Source organism: Euleptes europaea, chromosome 17 (genome assembly GCF_029931775.1).
Source record: "Euleptes europaea isolate rEulEur1 chromosome 17, rEulEur1.hap1, whole genome shotgun sequence".
In the NCBI taxonomy this organism is placed as follows: Eukaryota; Metazoa; Chordata; class Lepidosauria; order Squamata; family Sphaerodactylidae; genus Euleptes; species Euleptes europaea.
In genome coordinates, this window is record NC_079328.1 from 9,163,687 (window position 1) to 9,185,338 (window position 21,652).

General features: G+C 46.2%; 1 protein-coding gene across 1 annotated transcript in view; it reads right to left on the bottom strand.

The window, feature by feature from the left end:
* KIZ (kizuna centrosomal protein) overlaps nt 1–21,652 on the bottom strand; it is a 116,135-nt gene that overhangs the window by 63,342 nt on the left and 31,141 nt on the right. Inside the window, exons 6-7 of the mRNA XM_056862274.1 lie at nt 15,353–15,487; nt 537–701 (exon numbers count right to left, since the gene is read on the bottom strand). Of these exons, the coding sequence (XP_056718252.1) occupies nt 537–701; nt 15,353–15,487 (300 nt within the window). The remainder of the gene's footprint in view (nt 1–536; nt 702–15,352; nt 15,488–21,652) is intronic.

Below are 21,652 nucleotides of genomic sequence, written 5' to 3' on the forward strand. Positions count from 1 at the left end.
GGCGATTCTAGTGTTACCCAGTCCTCTTAGACCTAGCCCATATTGTTTTAGTATGTTCACAACATAATATTGCACAAAAAAATATACCACTCCCTGGATAAAACAGCTAATGACATTTTCTGATTAGTGGATACTGTATTATCTGCTATCAAGTGAGAGACATGGCAACTTTTCTCTTTATAGTGTCAAGAATAATCTTCATTCTCCCTGTTGTTTTTTTAAGTGTCAAATGGCAGGTGAAAAGCTAATGGCTGTTAAATCTAAAGGAATTTTAAAAAATGAAGAAATGAACACAGGATGAGTCTACCACCTGAACTCTAGGACACAACTTCCCCCACACGAGGCATACACATTTCGTTCAGAATCATAACAAGATTGTCTGAGATGTCCATTAATGGTACACTTTGCATGGCTGAAGCATGCACTTAATATTTCAACCATATGCAGTTACCTCTTGAAATTATTGGATTTCAGCATTAGTCATAGATACATGACTTATAAAATATTAATTGCGCAAGTTCTAACAATGATCATACCTGACTTGTTTTTCACCCAGCATCCCACTTTCGTCATTAAGTGCTTTCTCCGGTAAAAGGCATCTATTCATTGTGTTTTGTAATAATCTTTGAAGCTGATGAAGGACAAGTGCTTCACATACCTCAAGGTCTTCTTGTTCCATGCTGCCGGTTTGATTACAGATGCTATAAAACAATAACAGGTACTTAATGAAATGTTTACTTAAATCCATTATAAAGAGTTCTATGCTACTCTTCTGCACGTAATCAATAACAGTCTTCACAGTACACGGCATGAATATGAATAACCAGAAGAGATCAAGGATTGTCTAGGGCAGCTCCCTCAGTTATGAGACCACTGGGGTCAAGAAAGGTAACTTCCCTGATTCCCGTTACATCTGAAAGTTAGGGAGTTCTCCCCTTCTGAACCCAACTGTGACAGCTAGACACACAACCTAGGATGGCTAGTTCCCCCAGTGAAGTCTCCTTTGGAGTAGAAAATGATGGGATGTTTGGAACAAACTACTTGAGTTTTCAATAGCATGTTCCTCACTTCTGCTTCTCAGCTTCTTGAGTGTTGGGGATTGAACACAAATGGTCTTGAACTTGTGACCTCAACGATATCAGGATAGCAGCTGACAACACAAGAGCTCACTGCACACTTTTCAAGAGTGGGACATATATATAACACGCTTCTTTCAGCTGTTACTCAGGATGAAGGAAAAAACAACTTACTGAAGCCAGGACTGGAACCTCCACCAGGCACCAACGCCACTGAACCATTATCTTGAAGGCTTTGCTCTGTTTTCAGATGTAGAAACCTTTGCACTGCAGCTGCTTTTGGCCACATTGGTGACTGATCCTACACTCTGAATCATCTAAGTTGTTTTCATCACACTGTGATAAGTGGGGGTCTAACCAGCAGACTACCAAAGTATGGACTTGCTGCTCCTGAAGGCAAACACGTATCAGGTCCAAGGTCCTTGCTACACAGAACTGTATGAAACGATAAGCCATGGGTTTAAACGGTGGGCTGAAAGGTACCAGCTGGATATTAGGGGGGAAATTTTTTACCGTAAGAGTTGTTCGACAGTGGAATCAGCTACCTAGGGAGGTGGTGAGCTCCCCCCTCTGGTAGTATTTAAGCAGTGGCTGGACGAACACTTGTCAGGGTTGATCTAGGCTGATCTAAGCATGGGGTTGGACTAGATGGCTTGTATGGCCCCTTCCAACTCTATGAATCTACAGACACTCAATGAGACTTTGTTCTGATGACCAGGACTGATCTCCTATAACAACTGCAGTCCCAATAGTCATCAGTGTAAGCAATTTTATCCAGGAAATGCCTGGCAAACAGGAATCAGCAGTCTGTTGTGCAGTCCAGGCTTAGATAATCAGGGGCCAACATTAAAAGCTCACTAAAAACACAGCACAGTTCTTCTAGTTGGCTCTTTGTGAAGGCAAAGTTATAGGAGACGTATAACTGCTTCACCACCATGATCACCACTGAATACATAGGATTATGTGCTCTGGTCCCTGTCGTATTTACTACAAGTTTTCCTCCATTCCACAGTCCATTTTATCACTCTAAATTCATTTGTAAACTGAGAGTCTACCTGAGTTCAGTGGGGAAAAAGACAAAATTTGAGAAAGATCATGTCAGTCACCCTGGTTCATTTCCCATTCCATAAACTAACCAGGGCAGAGGCAGGGGCCCCAGTTGTGCTAGCCAGAAACTCACTGAAGGCTGTCAGAAAACCACCCCGATCTATCAGCCTCTGATAGAGGGAAAGACACTGATTAGTCTCCCACCTTGCAGATATTCTGAGGGTTCTGTGAGTCTAAACCTTACACACGAATAGCCAGTCCATGACAGAGCAGTCACTGAGATATCCTCCATACTCAAACCATATTTTATTGGGTCAGCAAAGAAAGCCACGTTCACCATATGTCCCCACGCCATGTGTGGGAACTAAGAAGTTCTGGGATACCCGCATGGTTGCCATGGAGGCCATGAATTACTGAGCCATGCCATTCAAAGGGGGCCTCAGCGCAAATGCTGAAGCTCGCCCAAAACTAAACAGTCTAGAAGAAGAAGAAGAGGCAGGTCTAATTTTTGTCACTCCCTGTCTCCCATGTGAGAACCCTGTGCTTCTCAATTTGGACACTTCCTGAGCTAGGATATTAACAGGAAGGACATACAACATATATAACATATAACATTCAAGATAAGAAATGTCAACAAGAATGGCTGAGAATACTGTTATAACTTAGAAAGTGTTAGCTTAGAAAAAACAAGTAAGGAATATTTAGGTTAGGGTAGTTGAGAAAAATCTTCCTCCAACTTTCCAGACGCCTTCAGTCAGGCCATTGCCATCATATGATGGACAACTGTCGCTTGCTCGACCACCGTATAACTTCTGCTTCCATTCTTTCTTTCCTCCTTTTTTTGGGGGGGTGGGGTGAAAAATCGAGGCACTTGGTGGTTGCCAATTGAGGCAAGATATTTTCCTTACCTCAGAGCAGAAGAAAACCTCACGGTGAGCAACCAACGTTCCGTTCTCACTCTGAGGAAGGACGACATCTTGAAAGCTGGGACTTCCTATAGCAGTGTCCCATCATTTCAGGCAGGTATCACGTTACCCATGATGTGCCGCAGGACCCTGCGTCCAAACGCAGCATCTGCTGAAGAGTAGGCATTAAGCTTGTAATGTTTAAGGTACATATAGAGGACCAAGTGGCCGCTTTGCTTGTCTCCTCCACTGAAGCCTGATGATTGAAGGCTGTGTTTGTCGCCGCACAGCGAACCAAATGGGCGTTGATGCCTGCTGGAACTGGGGTGTTACTGGCCTTGTAGGCTTTTAAATACACTGCCTGAGAGTATGGCTGATTGCTGATCTAAGCACCTTTATTCAGTTCCATTAGGGAAATGAATAAGAAATCTGACTTCCTAATCTTTTACATATGTCAGACATATATAAGGAGAGCTCTCCTCACATCCAAGATGTGCCAAGATTTTTCTTTTGCATGAGTCAGGTGTGAACAGAAGGATGGCAGATAAATTTCCTGACTTCTGTGAAAAGGCATACTCACCTTTGGAATGAAGGTGGGATCCAGCCTCAGTACCACCTTATCCTTGTGGAATATACAAAGGCCTTTTCTAGCCGACAAGGCACCCAGTACTGACGCCCTTCTGGCAGAAGTTATGGCTACTAGGAACTGTGTCTTCATATGCACCCACTTTAGGGAGATGTCTCGTAATGGTTTGAACAGTGCTGCTGTAAGTGCTGAAAGCACTACATGTAGATGCCAGGTCAGAAATCTATGGACTGTAGGAGGGCTAGACTGAGCTACTCCTTTGAGAAACTGGATGATGTGAGGGTGCCTTGTTAGGGGAACCCCAGTGATTCACAGAATTATTGTCGCAATTGCGGCCACTTGACGTCGCAAAGTAAATCCCTTCAGTTGTCAAACGTCGTCTTGTAAGAAGGACAGGAGCTGTCCCAGACCGGGGTTTAATGGAACTACTTGCTTGCGTTGATATCATCTTGTGAAGGCTTTCCAGGTGGTATTATATATCCGTCTGGTAGATGCCTTCCTGGTTGCCATATAGTCTCAGCTACCTTGGAAGTGTAGCTAGAGTCGAGAGCGCTTGCCGTTTAAGAGCCACGAAGTCAGATGGAACCAACCTGGATCCGGATGCCAAACTGGACCCTGCTGGAGTGGATCTGGACTCACCAGAATTCGTCAACCATGGTCTGCGTGGCCAATCTGGAGCTATAAAAATCACCTGTGCTCCTGGGGAATCCTTCCTCAATGCCCTCAGTATCATTGGCAATGGTGGGAAGGCATTTAGGAGGTCCTTGGGCCACCAAGCTGTCATCGCATCCACCTGCTCCGACCAGGGATGGTGGTACTTGGTGAGAAATTGAGCCACTCAGAGGTCGGCAATTGAGGCAAATTAGGTTCACACTTGGCTGTCCAAACCTGTTCACAAACTGATGGAATACATCCTTCTTGATTGACCACTCATTTTCATCTATGCCCTGTCTGCTCAGCCAGTCTGCCTGAATATTGAGAGTCCCTCGTAGGTGTTTGCTGTAATGGAGAGGAGGTTGGATTCTACCCACAATAGTAGTTTGGTCACTTCCTGATGTAGAGAGGAATATCTGGAGCCTCCCCGTTTGTTGATGTAGGCCTAGGCAGATATTATCCATTCTGATGAGGACATGTCTGCCCGTTATCTGTGGTTTGAATGCAAGAAGGACATTCCTGATGGCCCTTATTTCTAGGAAGTTGATGTTCTTCCAGCCTTCTGTCTGGTTCAAAGTACCTGTGTTGTGTAGGTTGTGTAGGGAGGCTCCCCAACCAGTTAGGCTGGCATCAGTGAAAATCTGATGTTCCTGAATGTATAGTTGCCCCTTGGACAGACTGTTCTGCTTGGACCACCAAATCATGCTCTTTTTGACTTGAAAAGACAATGTCAATTTCTTGTCCCTCTTGTGCAGAATGTTGATCTGGTATGGTCTCAGGAACCACTGGAGTGTCCTGGAATGAAATCATGCTCTGGGTACTGATCCAATGCATGCTATCATCAGCCCTTGTAAGCGCGCCAATACCATCACCTTGGCTGACTTGGACTTGGCTACTGATTTTGCCAAGGATGCTATTATGTTTGCTTTGTCCTCCATGCAGAAAAAGCATGCTCCATTAGGTGTCAATGACAACCCCTAGATTTGTTATCCTCTGAGAGGGGTTGAGGCTGCTCGTCTCCCTGTTTATTAGGTAGCCATAGGACTCCAGGATGCATACTATTTATGAAGTGTCCCTGATGGCCTTCTCCTGAAAAGGGGAGTAAATCAGGATATTGTTCAAGTAGGGGTAGGTGTTTGGCATCACTGCTTGCCTTAATTGGCAGATCTGTCTGCTCTGTCAGATGGATCGAAGTGAAATTGGGGAGATCGATTAAACTGAGATTATCTCCAAAAGGACCCTCTACTGACCATTGGGATCTATGTTGGTCAGATCTATTTCTTGACAGGGGGTGGTACGTGCAAAAGGAATGGGGGGAAAGGTTCTCCTTTCATCCATCTGCAGGTTCTTTGGCATGGCCTCCTTTTTATCTCTGATTTCCACCAGTGTTTTATCTAGCTTGTCACAAAACAGTCTTCCCCCTTGGAAGGGGTAAGCCAGTACAATATTCTTAAAGTGCAAGTCCACCTGCCATGCCCTCAGCCACAGTGCACACCTGGTGGTGAAAGAAGCCACCAATGAGTGTGCCGTGAATGGAACCTTGGCTTACCTGTGAGGGTTCCTTCTCTACTGAGGGAGGAGGACATCTTCAGCAGCGGGTTTTATCGTCCTATGCTCATGGACGCAGGAATTAAAATCTTTTCACTTCTTGCACTCAGGCTAGGAGCACCCCGTTCCCCAGTTCGACAACTTCCCAAGCCGAGTAATAATAACAGTAACCTGATAACATAAACCTAGAACCGGTTAGTAACACAGAACTACGAACACAAACAACATAAGGAAAAAAGGATCGGTAATCCTAATCTGGATAACTGGTTGCCAGACCTGTTTCAGCTCTGTCGGATCCCACACTTCATGCTTTCATCACTCATCTTCACCCTGGGTGGGCAAGATGTCCTCCTCCCTCAGTAGAGAAGGAACCCTCACAGGTAAGCCAAGGTTCCATTCTCCAACTGAGCTCGGAGGACATCTTCAGCAGCAGGATCTTCAAAAGCTGTACTTCCCGGGTGGGTTAAACTTCTGTCACTACGTGTTGTAGAACCCTCCTGCCGAAGGCAGCATCCGCTGAGGAGAAGGAGTCTATCTTGTAGTGACGCGTGAAGGTGGATACACAGGACAAAGTGGCCGCTTTGCAGATTTCCTCGATCGATGCCTGCTTGTCAAAGGCCACCGTTGTAGCTGTACTGCGTACCGCGTGTGCTGTAATCCCGGTAGGTACTGGGATGTTGCTGTGTTGGTAAGATAGCTGTATGCACTGTCGAATGCAGCGGCTAATGGCTGAATTGGACATCCTACAGCCCTTGTTGGGTGGAGACACCGAAATGAATAAGGACTTGGAACGCCTGATGTCTGCCGTTCGACGTAGGTAAATGCATATAGTCCTTCTAAGATCTAGGGTGTGCCAAGCTTTCTCCCTAGGATGAGAGGGTCGAGGACAGAAGGATGGTAGATTGATTTCCTGTTGAAGGTGAAATCTAGATCTGACTTTAGGAACGAAGGTCGGGTCTGATCTTAAGACGACCTTGTCCACATGGAATATACATAGACCCTGTCTGGATGAAAGGGCACCCAGTTCTGAAACTCTCCTGGCGGAAGTGACTGCCGTGAGAAAGAGTACCTTCATCCTCAGGAAAGACAGAGAAAGCTCTCTCAAGGGCTTGAATGGATGCTTGGTCAGAGCTTGGAGTACCACGTTGAGCCGCCATGTGGGAAATCTATGACACATTGGAGGAGAAATCGCCGACACTCCCTTTAGAAAGGAAATGAGATGTGGGTGTCTGCCAACAGGGTATCCCTCTAGCTGCGGAATTACCATGGCTATGGCTGCCACCTGTCTTCTTAGGGTTGAAGCCTTTAAGCCCTTGGTTACTCCCTCCTGAAGAAACTCTAATAGTGCCCCTGCGGTGATACACAAAGGGTTTAGATGTTTGCGACTGCACCACTAGGCAAATGTCTTCCAGGAGAAATTGATTCGTTTGGTGGAATGTTTCCTAGCCACTTGCATGGTGTCCACGACCTCTGGCGAGTACCCCAGCGTCAATAGCCGTTGCTTTTCAAGTCCCAGGCGGTTAGTTGTAGCCAGGCTGGGTCTGGGTGTAGTAAGGGACCCTGATGAAGGAGGTCCTGGTTCAGTGGGAGAGGCCAGGGATCTTGTCGTGACAGTTCCTTGAGGGTCGGGAACCATGGTCTTCGTGGCCAGTGAGGGGCAACAAGGATGACATGTGCCCTCTCCTGTCTGATCTTTTGAAGGACCCTTGGGATGATTGGAAGAGGGGGAAAGGCAAACAGCAGTTCTCGTGGCCATGGTGACTCCAGAGCGTCTGTTCCCTCCACTGTCGGGTGTTTGAATCTCGTGAAGTACCGCGGAGTCTGATGATTGTTTGTGGAGGCAAAGAGGTCCACCATTGGATGTCCAAACCTTCTTGATATTTGTAGGAAGACTTCCTTGTTCAAGGACCACTCCCCTTCGTCAACCTGCTGCCGACTTAGCCAGTCGGCCTGGGTATTCAGAACACCCTGGATGTGTTCCGCCCGGATTGATGCGAGATGTGTCTCCGCCCAGAACAGTATGTTTTCGGTCTCTGAATGGAGGGAGGAGGAACGAGACTCTCCCTCGTTGTTCAGGTGAGCTTTCACCGCCACATTGTCCGTTCGTACGAGGACATGTTGACCCTCTATCAAGAGCTGGAATCGAAGAAGGGCATTTTTTATGGCTCTTAGCTCCAGTTTGTTGATGTGCAGACGCCTTTCTGAGTCGAGCCACTGACCCTGGGCCATGTGCTGAGAAAGAGTGGCTCCCTAGCCTTCCAGGCTTGCATCCGTGAAGAGTTGAGTGGATATCTTCTGCAGATAGGATTGTCCCTTGGCCAGGTTGCGGGACCTGGTCCACCACCCCAGGCTGATCTTGAGTGGGGGTGGAATTGTGAGGATTGGACTCCTTTTTAGTACGATCTGCGCCTGGTATGGTTTCAGGAACCACTGCAATCGTCACATGTGAAGGCGTGCCCCCGGGACGGAGGAGATGCATGACACCATCAGGCCTTGTAGTTTGACCAGTGTTGACAGACCTGTGGATCTGGAGAGGATCACCTTCTTTGTAAGTGAGGTTAAGTTGGAGATCTTGTCCTTCGGGAGGAAGATCACGCCCCAAGCTGTATTTATGGTCACCCCCAGGTGACGTATCAATTGGGTATGTACCAGCTTGCTTTTGTTTCTGTTTACCAGGAAACCATGCTTCTCCAGAGTGTCTATTACCATGGACGTGTGTTGGGTGGACAGCTATTTTGACGAGGACATCACTAATATGTCATCCAGGTAAGGGAAGACATGAATCCCCTTCTCCCTCAAGTGGGCTATCAGAGTCACCAGTACCTTCGTGAAGACTCTTGGTGCTGAAGAAAGCCCGAACGGGAGGGCCCGGAACTGGTAGTGCTGTTGGTTGTATGAGAATCGGAGGTACTTGCGGTCCCGAGGATGAATAAGGATGTGCATGTACGCTTCCGTCAAATCGATGGCTGTCAAGAAGGCTTGTGGCCGCAGAGCATCTACTATGGAGAGAAGCGTCTCCATCCTGAATCTTTTGATGCGCACTGACCTGTTCACATGCTTCAGATCCAGGATCGAGCGCCAGTCCCCGTTCCTTCTGGGAACCGTAAAGAAGTACGAGTATACCCCTCTGTATTGCTCTGAAGGAGGGACATGTTTGATGGCGTTTATGTCCAGTAGATGGTCTATGGCTGCCCGTGTCCAGACGCATTTCTCTTGCCTGTAGGCCGGATGGGAAACAATGAAACGTTCTTTTGGTGTCTTCCGAAATTCTATGCTGTATCCCTCGCAGATGATCTTTGCCACCCAGGCATCTGGACAGGTGGACTCCCAGACTTTGGTGAAATACTGGAGTCTTCCGCCCACTGGAAGCTGACCGTAGTCATTGCTTTCCGGGCTTGTCACTGAATCTGTTAGGCTTGTCTTGGCTCTGGTTGAACTGAGATGATTTCCCAAATCTTGAGCCTCTTCGGAAAAATCCTCTTCCAGTAGACCAGTTGCCACCTCTATTGCCTGATCTGGGTCTTGCCAGGGTGTGGGAGGATCGAAAGGGCCGAAAGGAGGATTGAGTGGGTTTGCCCTCCCTTTTTAGGTACTTGGGGAGGGCCTTTTTCTTGTCCTCCGTCTCAATGAGGATGTCGTCAAGTTGGAGCCGAATAGACGATTACCCTCAAAAGGATAGCCTAACAGAATAGACTTTGACCCGTTGTCTGCTGACCAGGGTCTGAGCCAAAGAGCTCACCAAACAACCAAGGTGGCTGCTAAAGCCCTAGCTGAGAGAGTGACTGAATCTAGGGTGGCGTCTGCCATAAATGTCACTGCCTTAAGGACACGGTTTAGCCCATCCAGAACCCTCCTGTTATCTTGTGGGACCAGGTCAATTAGCTTTCTGGTCCACATGATGCATGCCCTTGCAACCAGGGCTGAAGTGGCTGAGGCCTGTATGGAGGTGGCTGAAGTTTCGTGTATCTTCTTAGCGGCGTAGTCCGCCTTCCTATCTAGATGATCCCTGATGTTGCCCGATCCGTCCTCTGAAACCAGGCCCGCAGAGTGCAAATCAGCCACAGGAGCTTCCACTAAGGGCACCTGCAGTAGTTTTGTCCCCCCTAGGTTCCAAGGAGTACAGTTTCTTAACAGAGGCAGGGAATTGTCTGCCTGACATTGGTTTATCCCACTCAGCCCTGACTAAGTCCTTGAAGTATTTAGGGAAGGGGACAGAGCGGGAGTTAGTTCTCAGTCTGGTGAAAAACTCTTTATTGCCCCTGAATTTGGTCTTGCTCTTGGCAGCCTCGTTATCCTCATCCTCGTGGAGGTCTAGGGTTGCCATGACCTTGGATAAGAGGGTCTGGTAATCCTCCCCTGAGAACAAGCGAGATTGTTGTTCTTGATGAGCAATCTCCTCCCCCCGCCTCTTCTTCTCCTGACGAGAACTCGCCCTCCTCTCTCTCGCTCTCATGCGAGGATGGGGAGGGAATTCAACATTGCTAGTCTTGTTAGGTGGGAGGTGGATTTTGTAATCGCTTAGATGGCCAGGCATGACTACCTTTCCTAGGGTCGCCCCTGCTCTTGGGTTTAGAGTGGGCTAATACTGAGGTCCTAGGAGAAGAAGCTCTGGATCTATTAAGTTCTCTAAGAGAAAGCTCTCCGGCATGGGCAAACTCCTCCCTGAGGGCTTGTCGCATAAGGTTAATCAGGCTTCTATCACCCGCACCTCCCACGGACCCAGGGAACGGGGGGGTTGGAACGTTACCAGACCCGTCTCCTGTGATCTCCTCCTGGCCGTCTCCCGACGTGCCTGGGTCCAGCTCACCCTCGTCGCCCCCTTGGGCCAAACGGGGAGCTGCGGCGGCCATTTTCTCCTCGCGAGCTTTTTTTGCGCCGCTTTTGGAGCCGTCCTCCGCTCCCCTCTTCTTGCTGCCAGCCGCCGACTCTGCGGTTGTTTTGCCCGTCCGCCCGCCTTCCCCGCGGGATTTGGAGGTGGATCCTTGTGGGCCCCGCGGCGAGAGGAGTCCGGAGACCGGCTCCTCGTCTCCGGACATGAGTTCCTCCGAATTTCCCTCAATTCCAGCCGCCATCCTCCGCAGCATAGTAACAGGGAGAAAGGGGGAAGAGACTAAAAGACTCACTCCACACACTGAGGCTGGGATGGGAATGGGAGGGAGGGGAGGAAAGATGAACGAACGTGGGAGTTAAATAATCCAACAAACAAGAATATGAAGGAAAGGTAAGAGAATGGAATAACAATCTAATAGCCACAAGTCGGCTGCAGAGCCGGCCTAAACCTGCTGCTCCCTGTAAGACAGGAGTAGAACTGGGGAACAGGAGGCACTCCTAGCCTGAGTGCAAGAAGTGAAAAGATTTTAACTCCTGCCTCCCTGAGCATAGGACGATAAAACCCGCTGCTGAAGATGTCCTCTGAGCTCAGTTGGAGAAGAACATTGCATCCAGAAATGCATCTGCTAAAAAGGAAACCGCCTATATGAGGCAAGTGGCTCCCTCAGCTTCCTCTTATTTTCTGCAGGGATTAGTTGATTTAATTTCCTGGCCCAGACTATAGCGGCCCTGTGGCCGTGGGCCTAATTGTCAAGGCAGTGGCCTCATGGGTTTTCCTGGCAGCAAAATCAGCCTTCCTATCCAAGGAGTCTTTAATGGACCCTTGGCCATCCTCAGACAACAGGTCCGTGGTTTGTAAGGCTGCAATGGGGGCATCCACTAATAGAACCTGTAGTAGTTCCATGGGATGACGTGCCAAGGTGTAAAGCTTTTTGGTGATATTCAGAAACTATCTTTTAGACGTGGGGCTCAACCATTCGGCCTTGACCAGATGTTCAAAGTACTCTGGGAATGGGACAGATGTTCTGTCATCGTAAGGGGGGGGGAGAATTCTTTTACCCTTTTGGATGAGTTTTTCTCCCTTTTGTTCCATCTCCTAAATCTGGCCCTTCTGATAAATCCAGGGCGGTGATGGCTCTGGCCAGCAGGGACTGGCAGTCTTCCCCATTAAATAGCCTGGTTGTTTTCTCTTCTACAGGGGGTTCCTCCTCCTCCAAGGAGAATTCACCTTCCTCCCGCTCAGAATCTGATATAGATGAAGCAGTCTCTAAGGCAGAACAGCGGTGAGAACATAAGAACATAAGAAAGGCCCTGCTGGATCAGACCAAGGCCCATCAAGTCCAGCAGTCTGTTCACACAGGTGCCTCTAGGAAGCCACAAACAAGATGACTGCAGCAGCACCATCCTGCCTGTGTTCCACCGCACCCAATATAATAGGCATGCTCCTCTGATACTAGAGAGAATAGGTATGCAGCATGACTAGTATCCATTCTAACTAATAGCCATGAATACCCCTTTCCTCCATGAATATGTCCACTCCCCTCTTACAGCCCTCCAAGCTGGCAGCCATCACCCTATCCTGGGGCAGGGAGTTCCACAATTTAACAACGCGTCGTGTGAAAAAAATACTTTCTTTTATCTGTTTTGAATCTCTCACCATTCAGCTTCAGCAGATGACCCCGTGTTCTAGTATTACGGGAGAGGGAGAAAAACGTCTCCCTGTCCACTCTCCAAACCATGCATAATTTTATAGACCACTATCATGTCTCCCTGGACTGGTGTATGCCACTTTCATGGGCTACTGACTGGATATTGCTGCATGAGACTTCCGCCCCTCCCCAAATCTAGCCCTTGGAATGGGAGCCTTTGGGAGGGAAAGTGGTATGGAAAACTGAGAGCCTTGTGGAGATGTTGGAGAAGACCATGCCAAGGCTGTTCCACTCAACGTTTGTAAGCCGGTGCCATTTTGTTTTCCCACAGCTCTTTCCCTGCTCTGGTCTCTATTGCAGCTGCTTAGACCAGCCCGTGGTTGGCATCTCTGTTGGAGATGAAGCCGTTGGCACTGGGTTCGCCTCAAGGCTTCTCACCCTCCACAGTTAAGAGTTGAAAGAGTGGGGGGAGGAGGAAAAAAGGTGGGGGGATTCAGAGAAGAATAGGAAATAGGCATCCAAGTTTTTTAGAGAAGAAATAGCCAGAAGAGGAGAACACTAGGTAAAGGTTGGGACCAACAGGGACAATAAGGTTTAGGCAAGATAGGAGAAAAAACAATTAGGAAAGTTTCACTCTGCTGAGAAGAACTCCTCCGCTGCGCTCCCTGTTGAGGCAGAAAACAAACTGAGAAACACAGGGTTCCCGTGCAGGAGACAGGAAATGACAAAAATTAGTCTTATCTCCATGAGCGCCCAGTGGGAAGAACCCATCTCTCAAGATGTCCTTGAGAGATGTCCAAAGCTGAGACCACCTTTAGTACCTCAGAGATGCAGCATGATGAACAGCAAGGGTAGACTAGGAGGGGGGAAATGGCCCTGGACAAGGGCCCTGCCCTTGGCCTGCACAGGCCCCACCCCCATAAAAGAGAAAGGGAAGGAGAAAGAACCAGCCAGCCCCACACTTTGTCTGGCTTGTCTGGCTTGTCTGGGTGCCTCCTGCATCTCTGATGGGTCTGGGCATCTGAGTGCTTCTGCATGAGGGTGTGGCCCTTCTACCATGGGCTATACCAGCCCAAGTGAGGAAGAGCAGGCCATCGACCCACCGGGAAGTTTCCCAATTGCTACAATGGCTGATTTGCAGTACATCAACAGAATCCCTAATCTGCCCTGTGCCCCCAGCTTTAGGTACCAAAATTGAGAACTGACTACACTCGACTTAAACAAAAACATCTCTGAGAAAGAAAAATGTACCCGGTCTCATGTGCTACAGGAAACAAAACAGAGCAATGGAAATATTGCAGTGGTCCACACTCAGAAACCGATGGATCCAACTGGTTTCCTGGTGGCTCTAGTGGAATTTCTATCTGACATGGCTGACATTCCTGTCGAACCCCTGGTTCACCTCTTAAATGAAGAAATAATCCAGGCAGTGGATGCAACTCTTTCCAAGTGCCCTCTCCCACCAGTAACAACTCATGCAGCCCCTTGGCTTACTGGAGAGCTAGGAGCAATGAAAGAGCAGGTACAACCGCTAGAAGGACAAGGGAAGAAAACTCGTGCTACAAACCAATCAAACTAGAGTACATTTTAGACCCTAATCCACAGCAATGAAACCAGTGTATCCACCCCCAGTTCTCTGTGGCCAGCCAGCAATGTTATTCAAAGTGGTGGGGTCTTCAGCAACTCACTACGACCAACTAACAAAGCAATTTACAGATAAAAATTGTATCCAGTCCAATCCAAACTTCATGTTAAATTACTGTTCAGGAACAAAGGTTCCACTTATCTGGCTCATATGGATACTTGTCAGATACCAAGAATGAGAACAGAATCTTGAGAGATATGAGGGTGACCATTTTTGTTCATAATCTTTGCCCTTCTTGGCTGGTCAAATCTACAAGGAAGGGAACAACTCAGTGGATAATGTGGACAATCAATACATCACTGTAGAAAAGATCTATCCACAAAGGAAGCAGTGATAAGGTCTTCATTTTAAGAGACTTCTTTAGACCCCTCATGTCTGAACAACTTTTACCCTATCTCTAATTTATCTTTTTGGGACAAGACACCAGAGAAAAGGGTAGAAAACTCAGTTTCGGGTTTTTCTGAAAAATAAAGCAGTACTGCTGGTTGGTGATATAGCTGATTCAGAGTTAGACTTACAACTGGCTTTAAATGGGGTATTCAGGATCCAGATACAGTACTACGTTCCTTAGCAACATTCAGATTGCATTACTGTGGGGCTGTTTCTGGAGAATTCTGAGAACTTTAACTGTTCCAAAATGCATCTGCAACGTTCTACCTGGAATCGGCTGCAGTGACCACATTACACCAGTGCCAAAACCATATCAACTCTACTGGTTGCCAATTTATTTCTGACCCCAATTCAGAATGCTGCTATCATTTATTTATATTAATTAATTGATTAAACCATTTAAACCCTGCCTTTCCCCCTGTCAAAGGGTGGCTCGAAAGTATATTAACTTTTACAGCCCTAAATTATTTAGGGCCAGGGCATTCAAAAGATCACCTCTACCCATCTGAGCCTACTCAGATGTTTCTGATGCCCTGCTCTGTTTGCCCACACTGGAACAGTCAAGATTAGCAGGTCCATGGGACGGTGCTTTTTTGGCTGTGGTACCCAGATTGTGGCACTCCCTGCTATAACAGGTTCATCAATGTATCCTCCCCTTTCCTGGCATTCCAGAAGGCCAACTATGAATTTTCTAAACAAAGCACTGGAGTATGAAGTTCAAGGCACTTGGATCTCTTTGGCACATATCCTGAGTGGCAGGTAGCCCTCAGATTCATTATTGTTCCCCCTGCCAATCAAGTTCCATATGCAAGCTTCCACCCATGTAGTTCCTCTAACAGTGGGCTTCGCACATAACTAAAATATCACTGTAAAAAGAACCACAAAAGGAGGAAACCAGTGCGGGAGCAACCATGCCACTTGGGGCCCCAAATTGAGCTGAATTCAAACACAGTCACCAAAGCCAGCAATCTGAACAGATAAAGATGAAGCATATTCTTAGTTAAAAGCAAAATTTCGATAACCTTATAAGGGTCTCCAGTTCTGCTGAGCTCACAGGTTTGCTCTTGTATAACGTCATGTATTCAGAAGCTGCACTGGCTGTCATCTCTTCTATGTACTGCAGCAGATAACAGAATCCTTCAAATGACAGGCATTCCCTACACAAATTTAAAAAATGCTATTTACAACGTATTGCAATCTTCACATCAAAATGAAAAATGAGTACCAAGTTGCTATATAAAATCCTATAAGCCTTGCTAGTCTGTAGCAGCAAATCTAAACAGGAGTCCAGTGGCAACCCAGAAAGTTAAATTTTTTTTAGTCTTTATGGTACTGGACTCCTGTTTTAATTTTCCTATTCGTATGGTTTTCTTGGAATTTTAGCCGGCTTTGATTTCATTCAGTGCAAAGTTTCTCCCACTGTTTCAAAGGCTAGAGTGGGTAACCTCAAAAATAAAATTAAGAGCAAGGCTATTAACAATAGTATGTTTTGGAGGTCATTAATTCATAGGGTTACCATTAGTCGGAAGCAACTTGATGGCACTTAACACACACACACACACACAATTCCAGTGTTTTCACCATTCTAGAAGAGTGAGTCCCTTAAGAATCTGATACAACCCAGCATGTTTAGATTGACTGTTTTGTTTACTTGGACATTTAAAATGTATGAATTATATAAAATTGGGTACAGGAAGGAAGGTCAGTGGTCTGTGTTCTGGGCAAAGCTTCCATTTTTGCAGGATACTGAATACCTCCATGAATTACATCACAGTCAAGAACACGTTCATGATCCAGTTTATATGGACTTACTATGTACAGATGAAATTCAACACAGTATCACTTCCACAGAATTATTACAACAAAAAAGCCAATGTAAAAGGAAGAAGGAAACCTATTAACACACAGCCAGTCTATAGTATCATCAGAAGGCTTTTATAATTTTGGGGCTTGTTTCTTTTTTAACAGGCAATGCCAAATGTGACGGAAAAGATCCGTTATGTCCAATACGGTGGGCACTGTACACTATCCAGCGACAGCTGGACTTAGAATAAATTTTTATGGAAGATCTTACACAACCACCTTGCATCTCTTGTAATCGCTTTTATTTGTGCTTCAAGCAGGACACAGTACTAGAAAAAAGTAAAACCTCGAGAAGAACCCTAATTGCAGGAGCTTCTGCTGATTGTAATGTATCTTCCACTGGTTAAATTAAAAAGAACAGAGGAAGAAAGCAAAAACTCCTGAAGAAGATAGCTTATATTTTTTGCAAAGTGCCGCAACATTTTTCCACCATCTGTTTTATAATGAACATAACATAAACCTTATTTGTTTAAAAATGGACGTCCTGAGAGCCACTCAAGGCAGCTTACAAAAAACAACACAATACCGCATAAAACAAGGCAGGTGCCACTTAACAGCAGGTTAAAATGACTTTCAACAGCCTAAATCATAAGAACATAAGAAAAGCCCTGCTGGATCAGACCAAGGCCCATCAAGTCCAGCAGCCTGTTTACACAGTGGCCAGCCAGGTCCTCTAGGAAGCCCACAAACAAGATGACTGCAGCAGCATCCTGCCTGTGTTCCACAGCACCTAATATAATAGGCATGCTCCTCTGATACTGTAGAGAATAGGTATGCATCATGATTAGCATTAATTTTGACTAGTAGCCATGGATCCTCCAGGAACATGTCCACTCCCCTTTTAAAGCCTTCCAAGTTGGCAGCCACATCTTGGGGCAAGGAGTTCCACAATTTATCCTCAGACTAGAAGCACATAGTAAAACACCTTTAAAAAATGGAATCCCTCAGGTAAAACCCTGATCAAAGAGAAATGTCTTGGCCTTGTGCCTAACAGAGAGAAGCATAGGCACCAGGCAAGTGGGGAGGCCATTCCAAAGGGCAGGTGCCACCACCATCTCTGGCTGCCCACCTGCATCACATCTACAGGCAGAGGCACCAAGGAGAGGATCTTAACCAGCAGGCTGGACAATACAGAAGGAAGTGGTCCTGTACATGCCTTAGCCCCAGGTCTAGCTTGGTCCTCTCAGAAATAAGGTTTAGAAACTTCATTAGACAATCTGAAGGGATTGGTTTCATACTTGAGAGACAAGACAGGTAGACACTACCAAGAGTTTTGCATATAAAAGAGAAAAGGAAACCATTGCTTCATCTCACTGCCTACATCTGTTCTTTTGTATACAACACTGCCCTTGAAAAAGAATGCTAGGTTTGCAACATGCCAGGCCATTTTCTACAAACAAAACAAGTTTTTTGCACTACCTCTGAATCAGCGATACTCAGTGGCTTGAGAACCACACATATTCACATACTACCTGTGGCTCTTCCGAGCACTCTTTCCCAATTTGGTGCCTGCCCCATGCTTCAGGAAAGTGGGAAAGGGGCTTATGGGGTGGGGCTTATGGTTGGCAGGGGGCTCCCATCTTGAAATAGTCGCTTCCGGAGGAAAAGGTAAGCTGCAAGCCAACCTGAAGTACAGGCTTCATGCCATGGGTTGGACGTAAATTTGGCTCTCCTGGTAAATGGTAATTGCAAATGTGGCTCTTTCCACAAGCCTTGGAGAAAGCACAGCTGCTCGGAATGTTTTCCTGTCGTTTTTGCCAAGACTGGAGCAGCTTTTCTGTATCTGAACTGAAAAGCATCTCTGGTAAGGAACAGTTTCAGACGTTGGTCTGTAGTAGAACGGCAAGATTCAAGTCCAGTACTACCTTAAAGACCAGCTAGATTTCCAGGGTATAAACGTTCGAGAGTCAAGCTCCCTTTATCAGATATGAGCTTATATCCTGGAAATCTAGTTGTTCTTTAAGGTGCTACTAGACTTGACTCTTGCTGTTCTGGTAAGGAATGCCAGCCTTAAATGCTGGATTCTCTTTTAGCTCTGAATATCCTCTGCTGTTTGGGGCAAAGAGACAGTGAAACACCTCCCATCACACCACAAACACATGTAATGACACAAACAACCTTCCGGGATGAAAATGGCCACAACTTTATTGGTACAGCAGCTAACAGAGCCTCGTCACAGCATGGAGCAACGGATCCCAAGATCAGCCGATCCGCCTGCCTGCCAGCCGATGTACTCCACCCCGCCCCGGCCCGCCTGCTGGGTGGGGGGAGATACCGTGTGGATGGTAGGCTGAATGATTCCACTTGGGCACCAGCCACTCGTGGTCTCCCCTGCCACTTGGAAGTGGGGGGCACCTTGACAGCCCCTAAGCTGGGGTTTGTCCCCTGTGAGGTTGAGGGAAGCCAGGGAACCTGGGAAACGCCCACACCTGCATGGAGGTCTCCCTGGCTGTTTACCAGTCGCACAGCTGGCCCCAACAAAGCTGTCTAAGTGTTGCCTTCCTCCTTGCCCTCCCCCACCCCATGGGCTCACACAAACATGTCCCAGGTAAGCCTGGGGCCCCTCAGCTTCTCATGTTATATTACATACACAAAGCTAGAACTAAATGCAATGACAGATGAGGAGCTGCTGTGGCTAAGTAAATCCATCTTCCCTCTTAGCCATGCTCAACAAGTGAGGTGTTATTACCACACTGTGAGCTTCCCTGCCTCCCCCAAATAGTACCCACAAGCACACACAATGAACGTGCTGTCTGAAAACATTATTTTGAGAGGTACCGCTAGAAATTACATGGAACAAAGAAGGATAATGAGGACACAGACCTGCGGTTTTGAGCCACAAGTCCCTTATTGGCCATACCCACTCACTCCAACCTCAAGTTACATATAATTGAGAATAACTGCAACCATGCAACTAGCAATAAAAGTTATCCTGACATGATTAGCAGACATTAGATGTTAAACATTCTACTACAAGTGCCTTATTGGGTGTCTTGAAAAAATGAGAAGAAACTGCATCCATCAAGGTTTATGGAAACCCTACATGGATCTCAGATGCAAGTCTGAACAATGAGATTGCCATCTACAGATTAAATAATTTCACCTCTAGCTCTTTCTAATTTTACAGGACCCAAACTTTTATTTTTTAAAAAATTCCTATGCCTTTATGAATGGAGAAAACTAGTGGCTGCCTACAAGTATAAAACACAACAGGAGAGATTTTAGTAAAAACAATTCCTCCTATAATGATGCAAATTAAGATTTAAGCATTTTAACAATAGGGCACTGCTAATCCTTTTACATAGCTATTCAGACCGCCTGCTTTGTCCAAGCCTTCAACAGCAGAAGTCTACAAAACAAATACACAGCTGGGCTATAAACCATGCAACAACGTTCAGGAGCTTGTTTTTTTTTAGATATCTGCAACTTTATATCACGAACTGCCCCCAATGAGAGCTGTAAAATATTCTCCCAAACTGCTGAACACCAGCGCGATGTGCTTCCACAACAGTGGGTGCGAACAGTGGCGAATGAAGACAGTGCAGGAGCAAAGTTCTCAAGTTTAGACTTAACACACATCGAACTAGAGAGAACACACAGGCAGTTCAACAGTGCTTTTCACTGCACTCCAGTCTTACAAAATCTCTATTTCAGCCAGCTCATTCCCTATTGTGTTCCTCCCTCTGGGTGGTCTTTCCAGGGTGCCACTTGAAGGGAATACATTAATAAAAAGGATGGGAAGGAAGGGACACATAAATAAAGAAAAGCAAAATGGATGACATGATGCAGCAGGCTATGGATCAGGGGTCAGCAAACAAGGGGTCTTTCTCTTTTACAGGTTGCTTCCTGGAAACAGTCTGATTAAGCTGACAGCTTGAATTATGTGTTACATTTTGTAATGCACAATCCATCTGTGCTAAGTCCTCTTGAATGCAGCTGATGCTGCACAAGCAAAAGGTCTCTGCCTTGTTCCTTCTTAAACATGAGCTCAAAATACTCATTATCCTCCTAAGTGCTAAATCCAAGACATTGGGCTTTTTACAGCTCTAAATGAAGCACAAGTTAGTTATGGGAACCAGTAAAGCGCAAGACCAGCCTTCACTCCCAGTTGAGCAAATTTCACAACTTCCAATTCACAGTTCACCACTTTTCTTTCTTATGACCCGGTGGCTTGAAGTATCAGTCATAGGTTTATAATTATTAGACCCAGGGATGTTCAGTAGGAAGCCCAAAACACAAAAATCTATGGAGGAGAAATGTCTGGATGTTCAATGAAGTTCTAAAACCAGAGGTAGAATTTAAAGGTATTTATGTCACAGTGGTGCAATGAATAAAGAGGAAACATGGGATTTCGTCAAAAAAAAGGGTAAAAGTACAAGACTGCAATCCTGTGCCCTGCCAAGCGCCTAAACACCCTCAAAGTCAATGAGATTTAAGCAGCCTAAGTGTGCACACAACCACATCCTTAAACGGTTTATTTTGGTAAGGGAAGCAAGGGTACAGACATAAGAGACAAAACCAGTCTACCAACTTGCATACAAATTACCTCCATTTATTTATAATAGCATACCACTTGAACTAAACACACAAAAATTTCACTTATAATAGAGTTAGGGGTGATTATGTCATTTTCTCTTCCAAATGTGATGTCTGAAAATGCGAATTAAGTTCCAAGACTTTGGATGATCACTGTGTATCACAGAGGTTATTCGGTTGACAAATGGCATGCAAAATTATGTTAAATTGTGTGCCAAGGTTAGCAACAAAGCGAAAGTTAGGCATAAAGCTCCCGGTCATGATAGGGTGCATTTAATGGAGACCTGAAGAAGGTGACTTCCCTGAAATACTAAATGTAAGCCTGTATTTCCCTAGGATCACACCACACCAGAGGTGAGCAACTACTGATCCAGCGACCATATATAGCATATCAATTTTCTGGAGTAGGAGAGAAGGGGAAGAGGGTAGAGTAACAGTAATAATTATAACAAGCACAAGCCGCAAAGCATTCTGGTACCTGTCAATGCTTCGTGTGCAGACAGTCAGGAGCACACAGTGCTGGAGGTACAAATCCATTCAACCCTGACTAAAGTTCAGAAAGTTGTTTTGTGGCGGGGTCAGCAGGAGGATCAGACAGGACTGAGAAGGCAGGCAGGACTGGGATTGTTAGATAACTTGAGACATTCAGGTACTTGGACAGCACAGAGAGAGCCCAGCAAAAACCCAGGCCAGGCCCAGAAACAGTTCAGTGAGGACAGGGAGAATCAATGGGTGGGTGAATCTATGCTGAAATTTGGGAAGACAACGTTAACAGTTTTGGCCTTCTGTTCACAAACCTGAATAGCTTGCTACAAGATGACATAGGAACAAAAGTAGGAATCACGGGGTTCTGAGTTCCTGTTGCCCTTGACAATGGGGTGAATCCTACCCCTATCCTGCCACTCCACTGAACAGAGTTTATT